The sequence below is a fragment of the Convolutriloba macropyga genome, chromosome 1, assembly GCF_964194025.1.
Source record: "Convolutriloba macropyga chromosome 1, txConMacr16.3, whole genome shotgun sequence".
Lineage (NCBI taxonomy): Eukaryota > Metazoa > Xenacoelomorpha > Acoela > Convolutidae > Convolutriloba > Convolutriloba macropyga.
This window is the reverse complement of record NC_134468.1, coordinates 18,827,494-18,839,289: the sequence shown is the minus strand read 5'-3', so window position 1 is coordinate 18,839,289 and position 11,796 is coordinate 18,827,494. Positions and strand designations below refer to the sequence as shown.

Here is an 11,796-nt window from a genome sequence, read left to right as displayed (position 1 = left end):
TCATGGGGCCTTCAGTGGGCAGCAGTGATAATACTGCGCCACAATCTTTTTCAGTGGTCCGCTGTGGCAGTGGCAAATTGACACGTTAGTCATGTACAGCAATGTGGAAAAAGAAAAAGAAGCAACGTTTTTGCCTCATGTGGACGGATAACCTCCACGATTTTTACTTTTGTCGACGATTTTTACTTTTTTTTCTACAATCCTCTTCAATTGGCCCAAATCTTTAGTGTTCGAATTAATTCAGCAATTAGTTCGAGACCCAATTCAGATAATTTATTGCTTTTCTGAACCCTAATATGGGAAAATGCAAAACTGCTTATATTCCTCATGATCGGCAATTTGTATTGCCAGGAACTTTATGGAAATTATTTTCAAGTAGTTTTCCTTTCATTTTGGCCTACTTAAAACGTCGATAACTATGCTGGAATCGTGGATATCATTGACAATGAGTATGAACAACACTGATAGGATCTTGCCACAAATGTCAACGCTTGCTAAAAACAGGCTATTTGAACAAGTTTGACGAAAAATTCCAATTTTGAAACCAATCGAAAATAAATTCGCTTACTGCCAATATTAATCACAAACGCTTGCATCTGTGAACATACAACATTGTCCTTAATAAAACTGACCTTTTAGTCAAACAACGTATACTTGAAATTGTTCGAATCCGCCAACAAGCAGCAAGTTTTCATTATCTTGCAAGATTTCACACAATTATGTTTCTGTGAAATATTATAAAAAAATTTTATGAACACAAGCGAACGTTTTAGTTAAACAGATCAGATAATTTTGTACAATTTGTTTACAGGTTTTTGCTTTCAGTCTGTTCTGTTTTAGTGAACTCTTTTAATTTCTGCACTCATCAATATTTTGGGTTGCAGCCAGCAATTATGTTGGGTTTCATGGACTCTTTTTTGACTTTTTTGACTTTTTTTGACATATGCACTTTTCAGAAAAAAATTTTAAAGAAAGTATTTAATGATAAGTACTCTGCGTTTTATGATAATGAGATGAAATAATTGAACGCTTTCTTGGCCGGCGTTGAGTAAACTCATGAGCACTATTGTGTGAAATTTGCTTAAAGATTTTTGCATCTTTGTCTTTGTGTTTTCATAAATGTTTTCGCTGTGGCGTGGGTAGTCATTGCATGGTATTATGCTTGCTCTGAATAACAACTGTTGGGCAGCCACAATGTAGCGCGAGTTTTCTGGAAGAAAGTTGATAAAAATTTTCTAACTGTTAGTTACTCGGTTTTTCCGTTTTAGTCTCTTTTTCTCTTCTTCAGTTTTCTCTTTTTAAATAGTTTTTTATGTTTTCCTCATTATGTGGAAAGCAGTTCAGCGATAGTGAACTCTATCACACGGTCCTAACTTACCTGAAATGTTCTTTATTTACCTGAAACGTTCAAGTAGTTTTGCGTCGCATTAACATGCCTTAACCTACCTCAAATTTCTCAAATTTACCTGAAAACTACCTGAAAAATTACAGGGCACCACCTGCAATTTTGCCAGAGCATACTTTATATTTGTCAAAACACACGTGAACAGTTTATTTTTGAGTTGATTTTATGTCGAAGCGCGCTTTTGTTCCACTTTACCCTACGTTCTTTAAAGAATTTTACAGTATGCAATTTTTCCTTTGAAATCTTTAGCATCAAATTTTTCTTTCCTCCAGGCAAATTTGTTTTTAGCAAGCGTCAACATTTTGTTTGGTAATTTTACTAACAATATGCTACTATATACTGCAGAACGTTAGAAAGAGTTAAGCTAATTTATGGTAACTTTACCGTAACAAGGTTAAGGTAAATTTTTACCGTAAATGAAACGTTACCTTAACAACAGTTTACCAACAGTTTAAAAATTGCAAAAGTTTTTAATTAATTGTTGAAAGGTTTTGACTTTCCGATTTTATTTTGGCCGCATTTTTGATTGAAACCGAAGAATATAACAGTAATTTGTATATTTAGTTCAGTGAGCTGTTGGATGTGGTCTAAGTTATGTCTTACTTCAAGTCGAATGCGGAGTTTTCTAGCAATATTTTTCTTCACATCCTTTTTTTGTTGTTAATTTACAAGTCATATCAGTCACAGTATCTAAAATTTACATCAAAGATACTTAATTGCCGTTGTTTGTGAAATTACTGCAAGTAAGGGACAAGAAAAAAAACAAGGAGGCTCGGTAATGTGCGTTTGCACATAATGTTCCGACCCCGCTCATCCACATTCTTAACTTAATTGGCTACCAAATGATGAAGAGATCAAAAACATAGATATCGTTCAATGAACAACCACTGGAATATAATAATGCCACGCTAGAGGGCCGATAAAAGTTTTTGATTTTAGAACTACTAAAAAGGAACGTTGAAAAATCAAAAAACAAACATTATTTACGACCACAACTCGATGTCTACAATAAAAAAATACCAAAATCAAACTCGCGTCAGATAAAATCTAAACAAAACAGTTTAACCTATACTTCATTAGAAAAAATATGGGACCGGTTCTCAATGCAACTGGTTAACAGGTAGACGAAAAAGAGAAAAAATAGCAAAGAGGTGCAAAGTTAAAAAATACGTTTCTATTTTTGAAAACAATTAACTTCACAAATATTAATATCATAAGATATCATCTGAAATCACTGAAATTTTCATTTATATCTCTATAGGAAGCAATTGAGAAATTCCAGAACCCAATCTTTAATTGCGTAAAATTTTAAAGCCAATGGGACTTACGATTATTGTTATAAACCAAAAAGAAAACATAAATCCACTAAAATGTACAAATATATAAAAATCTCAAAAATTTTTTGAGGTGTCGTAGTAAAAATAGTAAAAAAGCCGAGGAAAAGTTTGAAGCTAAAGCTGTTACAAGGGTTAATTTATAGCTCACTGCAAACGGGTTGTGAAATTTGTTTACAAAGACTGAACTACAATTCCACCAAAAAACTGTTTTAAAAAATGACAAAGCTCAAAAACCCAAATTTGTTTCGGAAACAAATATTTCCAAAAGTCATAACAGATTTAAGATTTCAACAGCAAGCGATGGATTAAGTTGCAACACCCCAGAAATCCAATTGGGCCTATGAATAATGAGACCAGCCACGATCCCACAAAATAACATACATAACAAACACACAAAGAAGCCAAAACTTCAAACAGTTTTACGACATCACACTATTCAGGGCACTATACTTATGAGATGCTACCCGCAAGAACTGTAAATCATCCTTTTCTCCTCATCGTAAATTCAACGAGCTTACCCGATAAAAGGACAACGTAGACACGACAACAAAAAGAAACCCGAAAATTGAACAGTATAAAAATCTCGAAAAATTTTTTGAAAATAAATGGTCGAAGCAATCAGTCACAACGTATAACAAAGCGCAATAAAAGTGGATGAATCATCAAACGTAATTGAGACTTTTAATCAATGAGATTGAGTTACATCTTGACAAATTTGAAAGCAAAGAGAGACAGTTGAAAAAGAAAACTGTTTAAAAAAATTGAAATTTATTAAAACAAACAGCTATAAACTGAAATATTTATTTAGGTGGAGTTATACGTCTTGGGGAAGCAATTGAGACCTGTTGTTATCAAATATATGACGGACAACAACAAAAGGAAAGACAAACATTGAAAAAAACTCAAAAATTACCTAAAAATTTTGCTAGATAACTTGATCTCAGCCCAAAAAGCAAAAACTATTCAACAAAAACAATTAATATATACAGATGCTCAGTTTTCCAACGCTTTTCAAATTTCCTACTATGCTTTATTTCAGTTAGATTTGCCAACAATGTGATAATTCGAGAAGGAAACGAAATGGACTCATAAAAAAATGCAATTATGCTCAAAATTGAAAATGAAAAAAAAAATATTTGAAAACGCGTAATATCAAAACAAGAAAAACAAAATTTGAATATAAAACTGTTTCCAACAATAATGTATTACTCACACGGAATTGGAATTCGCCTGTTTTTAATGAGGCTGCGCCCGAAGTTGAGAGAAATAAGATAAAACAGTGACAAGTTCAAAAATTCACCGATCTTTTCATAAAACAATTATGTTCAAAGTCATAAGTGACATTAGATAACCACTGAAAGAGTTGTCCACGTTCATCTATACCTGCTAAAAGTTAACTGCATCTTTTATTGGGGACGCTAAGTCGTTGGGCTACAAAAAGTATAAAAATGAACGCAAAACACAAGAAGTGTACAAAATTTTTTACGGAAACAATTCAACAAAGCCATAAAAACCATGAGCTTAACTCTTAAACCATATTATAATTTCGTTGGAAATCTCTTTCGCAAAAAGTATCTGACATTAATTGAGCCGTGATTTGAGATTTTGTCAGTAATTTACATAAAAACGTTTACATAGCGGAAATGCTTTGAAAAAAAGGTCGCGCCCCATTTAAATCTAAAAAATTTTTTATCGTACGGATCCAAGGTGAGATCAAGATCAGCCCCGATATTGCTGCGCGTTTCGCAAAACATTCATTAGTTCAATTGATTGCGAAATGAATCAATTTTCAAACAAAATTTTTAGTTTTTCAAAAAATAAATGATGCTTTTTTTGTAAGTATCGAGTTTAAAATTGCAAAAAACTTGCGAAATTCTGATCCATAAGACTCGTAAAGCCAGCGGGATTACAACTAGCTCCTTTCTGAGCTGGAAAACATTTCGACCGCAGTCTTAAGGTGTCTGCTTCCAGCAAATTTAAAGCAAGTGGTCTAAAAAAAGCAAATGTGTTCCTATTTTTTTTCGAAAAAAGTCTGATTTTTGAAAAATGTAGCATTAATTCTAGCCAAAAAACTCGGATCGAAGAACTCAGCAACCCTCTTTTATCTTTAGAGATGAAATAAAAAGCAGTACAGTTAACAATTTTTTCATTTTTTTCAGCAAAATTGACAAAAGTTTGGTCAAAAATACTGAAAATGTGAATAAAAACAGCAATTATTCATAAAATTTTAAACCTCGATACCTCCCTATAAAAAGCAAAAAATGAAAAAAATTTTTTAATTACTTATTCTACGCTGGACTGGCTGTCTAATGATACCACTCACAACTCTCTACGATGATTATATCGATCGGCCAAAATTGACTGAACAAAAAAAACCCATTTGAGTATATAGTTCCTCCCTCCCCACTAACGTGGGTGTCGGAACAATAAAAAGTAAACAAACTAACGTAATATTAGGTTGTCATGTGATTTTTCTGTGGCAGAAATTGCTCTCAAATGTTTCGAAATATGATTAAAGCGTCGTAAATGAATAACACAGTAATAAAACTCAAAATCAGTGATTACTAATTTATATTACTAATTTTTTTCTCCAAATAATAGTTAGAAAATAAACGTAATGTCAGTTGTCATTCAGTTGATTTTATCGCGATACAAAGTCAAACAGACTGTTTGTTTCCGGTTAAGAGTTTACTGTAAATGAATCCAGACTTCTAGTCTTCTTTCGTCATCATCGGTCGAAGTAACAGTCACCGCTTCCCATCACTGTTCTTATCTTGTGGAGTCTTGTGGAGGACAATTCTCCTGATCAACATCCACCATTTTTGGGTGCAGTCCGTGTGCGTGTAGAATAGTTTCCATGTCATCAAGTTCTGCTTTTTTCGCTTTGCGGTCACGTGACATTATCCAGGCAAGATCCAATTTCATTCTTCCAAACTCCTCACAGAAGTAGACAATTGCGAATCGATTGTCCACGTAGAGTACAAAGAAGTTGGGCTCGTCATTGGCAGGTGCACGTGCCCAGGTTGTGTCGAGGACGAAAGATGCCGAGATTCCAAAGCGACTGGGGTGGGGCTGAAGTGCTTTGGCGATGCTGTGAGCATATCTTCCCTCGCTGTAGAAGGAACTGTTGATCTTGAGGAACCAGACTGTGAAACAGCACAGAACATGTAAAACACACTGTATTTTCAGGCACGGGAATGACTTTGTTTTAAATTTAATGAAGGTGAATGCAAATCTACATTTGAATTCCAAAGTCGAGACAAGAAGGTTGTCTTTCAAGTTCTTGCAAGATAACCTACCTAGTTTCGATTAAGGAGGTTACATAAGTGTTCAATTGCATGCCTTTTTAATGAGTTTTAAAAATCGTCAGCGAAAATTGCGGTGGACGCAGTGAAAAATTTCACCTCTAAAATTTATCAAGCGGAAGACAAAATTATCTTTTGGAGAAATCGTTTAAACATTGCATGAAAAAATTTGATTTTCGATAAGAACAGAGGCTCGTATGAAAGTTTGATTTTTAGTATATGAAGTTAGCGACAAACTCTGTCTAAATGTGGATGGTGATAGAGTGTAGTCATCATAGTTGCACTTTTCGTATGTCTCGGAGGAGTGAACTCGTCTCAATTCGTACCACCTTCCAGAAATATTCTCCTCCGTCACTTTGGCCGGGGACACCCGGACACACTGGCCTGGCAAAACTGCTCCCTCTGTTACATGGTCGGAAAGAACAATGACCGCAAGTATAAGACATCCAACTGAAGATCTCGAATTCATTTTCACTTCATAAAACTGAATTTTCAATAGAACTAAGTTGTTTGCGAAATTTTGATCTTAATAAAAGTTGACGCAATTATGAGTTCACGCCCTTTGATGAGGAACGAATAATGTTAAACAAATATTACGCTGAAACAGTTTGGTTATTTTGTTAGTCAAGCTGGACAACAAACTACGACCGACAAGAAGTTGAAAAGTGGACTTAATGTTGTTTGACAGGGGAGTTTCAGAAACTTTAAATGTTGAACACCGTCAATTTTGACGGGTTGTAAATATCATAAGAACACAAACAGCGGAAAATGTGAATTTTCCAATTGTGTAAAGTTTTGTATATAACATGATGACTTGCGAGTTTTTAGCTCGAACTAATACTGGAAATGACCAAATTGACAAATTGCAGTTCGACCGTGGGAAAAGCAGTAAGCAAAATTTCAGTCCAAACTGAACCAAAAAGACTAAACACCAAAATATTTTATGAATCCGACCCATCCGATGGAACAAATTCGGACACTGAATTCCCAACAGTTCAAACCAAAAAAAAAGAAATTCTCGAAAAAAGCAGAAAGATAATGGCTGACTACGTAGAAATTTATAGAAGAACTGACTCCGACAGACAGTAGATTTGGAAAAAAACTACCACATTCGGGAACCAACCCGGAATGAGGAAGAATAATTTCAGGAACAAGTATTGCATATTGCATTGGCCGCTTAGGACTACTCAGGAAATCATTTCTTGTTTATTTGAATTAAAGAGGATACGATGATTTGATTTGAATTTAAGATAGACAAATCAATTCTAAATATTTATAGTTTTGTGTTCAATATCAACTGGTTTGCTTTGTTACCTTTTGGTTGGTCACTTCCTTCTCTTAAACACTTAAGGTCTGTTTTGGTCGAATATCCCTAATAAGGCATCGATGTTATCTAATGAATTGGGCATCAATAACGTAATGATGACAACAGTACCCCTACAAACAGCTCCCACAAAATCGCTGACCTTAACCCCAAAACAACTAATTTGAACCATCATGTGCCGAAAAGCACGCAAGATGAGTTCCGCAAAAACGTCATCCTGAACAGTCATCCTGAGCAATCAACAGTCATCCGACAACAGTCATCCTGTACAATCTCGCCGTCTTTGAAACATCTCTTGAGAAATAACCCGACACAAATGGACCTGAGTAAAAACTTACGGAAAAGTCTACAACTTTAAAACCAAGTACATTAAAGATGAAGACTGAGATTGGGAAACACCAAAAGAAGTTCAGGATTAGAAATAGCTCTGGGACAGATACGGGAAAGAAAATTGGATCAACAGTTAAATACAGCCATCAGTAAAAAAAGACATAGATTTGAATATTAAAAGGCTAACTTTATCCACTTTAGGGAACATTGCTCCTATAGGAAAGAAGGATTCCGTCCATTGCAAAAGAATATTTATTGATCTTCACAAAATAGAACGGGAAAGAAGAACCCCCCAAATTGATTCCTTTGATGCGTCACCAATCTTTCCCAAAGGCAGTTTTCATCATGGCGAAAATCTAACACCTCCAACAAGTCCAACAAGACGACTAACCGACTTACAGATCGGCACATCGAAACTGCCTCCTTGTCTACTCTCGTCATTGGTATGTCCCCCACGAGAGAACTGAGAATCCGTGAAATCTTTTTCCCGGAATATCAAGCTAGACTCAGCTTAACTCTTTTAGAACTATATTAGTTTCCACTTAAATTAGGTTTGATTTTTATTTCGTTCTAACCATGATTCACCTCCGCCGGTCACTCGGGGTGTGTTACTGATTCGTACACGCTGACTGACCTTAACCACTTGAATGTTTTTAAAACAACAAATTCGTGTTACTCCAAGCTAACTCTAGTTTTGATCCAGTTGTTTTTTACACAAATGTTTTATAGAAACCTCCGTAGAGATTCAAAACCCCTTCTTTGTTCTTAAATCAGAGCATATTACCCTTTTGTAGTCAAGAACACCTAAGTAGATCCATTAATCACGTAATTACACTGCTGATACTTGATAATATTAGAATGCAGCTATAATTGGCAATTCTAAGATCAGTTCCTTCTACCTGAGTCAGAGTACTATGTCACTTGAAAAGCAAAGCTCGACAATAGTAAAAAAGGTAGCAAGTTCAAGTGGCCCTATTATGAAAGAGTAAAAAAATGTCTATTATTTGTCTTTGTTTTCTTACACTGTTTCAGTATTGATTTACGTTATGTGGTCAGTGTTGGATCCATAAGATGGTAATTTTCAGTCTCTTGACGGTAGCAACTAGGTAAATCGTCTCTATGACAAAATTGGCATCTATTTTACAGTGGAATCTTTCATGTGTTACTACAATTGAAATTAAAATTGGCCACGTTGTTCACCAGAATGTAGGGTAAAAGAATACCTCGTCTTCATTTTGATGATTTAACAGAGAAATGGTTCTGAACCAGAGATATTTGCTGTTAGCATGAAGTTAAGGTAACTTTCACTTTAACCTCACCTTACCTTGAGTTAAGGTAAAAACTTACATTAACCTTGTTAAGGTAAAATTACTTTATATTACCTTATCCCTTTTGTTTTGTCCTCGCTTTCTTGATTCCGTTTCTGTTGCTCATACATCAACCGAAAATACTTCTAAAACCCGCAGAAAACGGTTTTTGTATCACTTCAACTCATTTTTAGCATTAATTGGGGAACGAAAAATAAAAAAAATGTAATTTGTAAAAGTCAATAAACCTTTTTAAAGTCTATAATCTTTGCTTTTTTTTTTTTACTTTTATCTTAACAGTTACAGTTTTTAAGGTAAAATTTAAGGTCGTGCCCTCTAAACTTTAAGGTAATTTTAGGATAAATTTCAGGAAACTTAATTTAAGGCAACATTACCTGAACATTTCAATTAAGTTAAGGTGTATTTTCAGGTAAGTTCACCATAATTTTGTTTTGAGTGTATTCTCGCGTTATGTGTAATTCTTAGATTCGGCGTTTTGATTAGTCTTGACAAACTACTTAGATTCGGTATTTTGATATTTTTTGGTTGAAGAATGCCCAGTACCATGAAAGTCCTAATACCGCAATCTGTTCTAAGCGCCGTTTGAACAGGCGCAGATGGGAAAAATATAAAGAAACATAAACGTCTGTATAAATTAGACACCATTGAGACAGAACGCATAGCTATCAGAGCGTTCTGATTTTAGAGAATGTTTTTTTTCTAATACTGACACAAAGTCATTTCTGGGACATCACAATAAAATGTCAAAGCAAGCAAAGCATTAATTGGTTTTCCCCACCATGCGAAGAGCGTAAGTGAGCAGCGTTAAATAATTCAAAACAATAAAAATTAATTGAAAAGTACAGAAGCCCTGGTCGTGGTCGGACTTTTTTTTTAAGTACTTCAAAGAACTTCATATAGAGAAAGTTTTAAGATAAATTTTTCTGTCTAGGGGTATGGGTATTACGCGGGATTTAGTGTGGGGCTAGTGGTGGGATTGATGGGACATTGGAGTGGGGCCTGGAGTTAGATTGATGAGAAATGTTTAGGTTTTGTGGAGCGGATAGGTTTAGGGGAGGGTCTTCTAGCTGCTGAGAGGTGGATTAGGTAGGCAGTGTGGTGATAGGTGAGGGGGGTATGTAAGTTTGGATATAGTGTCTTTCGAACTCGATTGTTACCATTACCATTACTTCCTAATTCCTGTAGGTTGAGGTCTAAGCTACATATATACGACAACTTAAGTAGAACACCGGACACCTTAAAACGTCCTGTAATAAAATCTATAAAGTAACTTAAGCTAAATCGGAAAAATCATAGAGAAGGAGATAACAAACTATGCAAAGTGCTTTAAATAAAACGCAGACACAACTCTTAGTAGCCCGGGTCGAATGTCCTTCCTAAAATCCTCCCATTTTGTTGTAGGAGGGGGGGGGGGGTAATTGGTCTATGGGGGGTAAATTGATGTAAGAAAGTGGGGGTATTTTAATCACAGGGGGGTAAAATGATGTGAGAGTTGGGCTGCAATAAGAGGACTTTTGAGGAATTACCCCCTGACTAAAATTGCAACGTATGAGTGGGCTGCAATGGGCTGCAATGAGAGGAATTTTGAGGAATTACCCCCCTGACTAAAATTGCAATGCAGGAGTGGGCTGCAATGGGCTGCAATGGGAAGACTTTTGAGGAATTACCCCCCTGACTAAAATTGCAATGCAGGAGTGGGCTGCAATGGGCTGCAATGGGAAGACTTTTGAGGAATTACCCCCAGACTAAAATTGCCATGTAAGAGTGTGCTGCAATGGGCTGCAATGGGAGGATTTTTGAGGAATTTCCCCCCTGACCAAAATTGCCAGGTAAGAGTGGGCTGCAATGGGCTGCAATGGGAATACTTTTGAGGAATCACCTCCCCTGACTGAAATTGCCCTATGGGCTGTAATGGGCAACAACGGGCGGTTTTTTGAGGAATTACCCCCCCCCCTGACTAAAATTGCCGTGTAAGAGTGCTGCAAGGGCAGGACTTTTGAGCAATTACCTCCCCTTGGCTAAAGTTGCCATTTAAGAGTGGGCTGCAATGGGCTGCAATGGGAGGAAAAACGTAAATTGGTTTAAGAGTGAGGGGGTAATTTGTTCAGAGGGGTTGGAATGGTGTAAGAGAAAAAGGTAATTGGATCAGAGGGGTTAAAGTGAATTAAGAGTTGAGCTGCCAAGGAGAGTAAAAAGTTGTAAGAGTGAGGGGGTAGTTTGTTCAAAGGGGGGTGAAATGGTGTACGAGTAAGGGGTATTTTGTTCAGAGGGGGTGAAAGGGTGTAGGAGTAAGGGGTAATTTGATCAGAGGGGTTAAAGTGAATTAAGAGTAAAATGCGGTAAGATTTGAGCTTCCAAGAGGGATAAAGTGGTGTAAGAGTGAGTGGTAATTTATTCAGGGGATAAAATGATGTAAGAGTTGAGCTGCCAAAGAGATAAAATGAAGTAAGAGTGAGAGGGTAACTTGGTCAGAGAGGGTAAAGTGAATTAAAAGTTGAGCCGCCAGGGAGGTAAAATGGTGTAAGAGTGAGTGGCTATTTGTTCAGAGGGGGTAAAATGAGGTAAGAGCTGGGATGCCAAGGGGGGTAAAGTGGTGTATGAGTTGGGGGTTATTTTTTCAGAGGGGGTAAAATCAGCAAAAAGGTGGGCTGCCAAGGGGGGTAAATTGACGTAAGAGTTTGGGGGTAATTTGTTCTGAAGGCGTAAATTGATGTACGAGTGAGGCGGTAATTTGTTGAGAGGGGGCAATTCTAACAAGTTTTATTCA

At 36.1% G+C, this 11,796-nt stretch overlaps 1 protein-coding gene across 1 annotated transcript; it reads right to left on the bottom strand.

Moving 5' to 3' along the window:
• Positions 1 to 5,296: 5,296 nt before the first annotated feature.
• On the bottom strand, positions 5,297 to 6,600 carry LOC142346535 (apolipoprotein D-like). Its single transcript, XM_075398871.1, has 2 exons — positions 6,285 to 6,600; positions 5,297 to 5,888 (listed from the first exon to the last, which is right to left on the bottom strand). Exons 1-2 carry the CDS (start codon positions 6,514 to 6,516, stop codon positions 5,512 to 5,514), a joined length of 609 nt encoding a protein of 202 aa, XP_075254986.1. The 5' UTR covers positions 6,517 to 6,600; the 3' UTR covers positions 5,297 to 5,511.
• Positions 6,601 to 11,796: the final 5,196 nt, after the last annotated feature.

Bases quoted from the DNA above. Each gene is read 5' to 3' on its own strand.
- LOC142346535 (XM_075398871.1), bottom strand. From the start codon at position 6,516: ATGAATTCGAGATCTTCAGTTGGATGTCTTATACTTGCGGTCATTGTT. The intron at 5,889-6,284 runs GTTTGTCGCTAA...GCTGTTTCACAG, and splicing joins ACCATCCACATTTAGACAGA to TCTGGTTCCTCAAGATCAAC.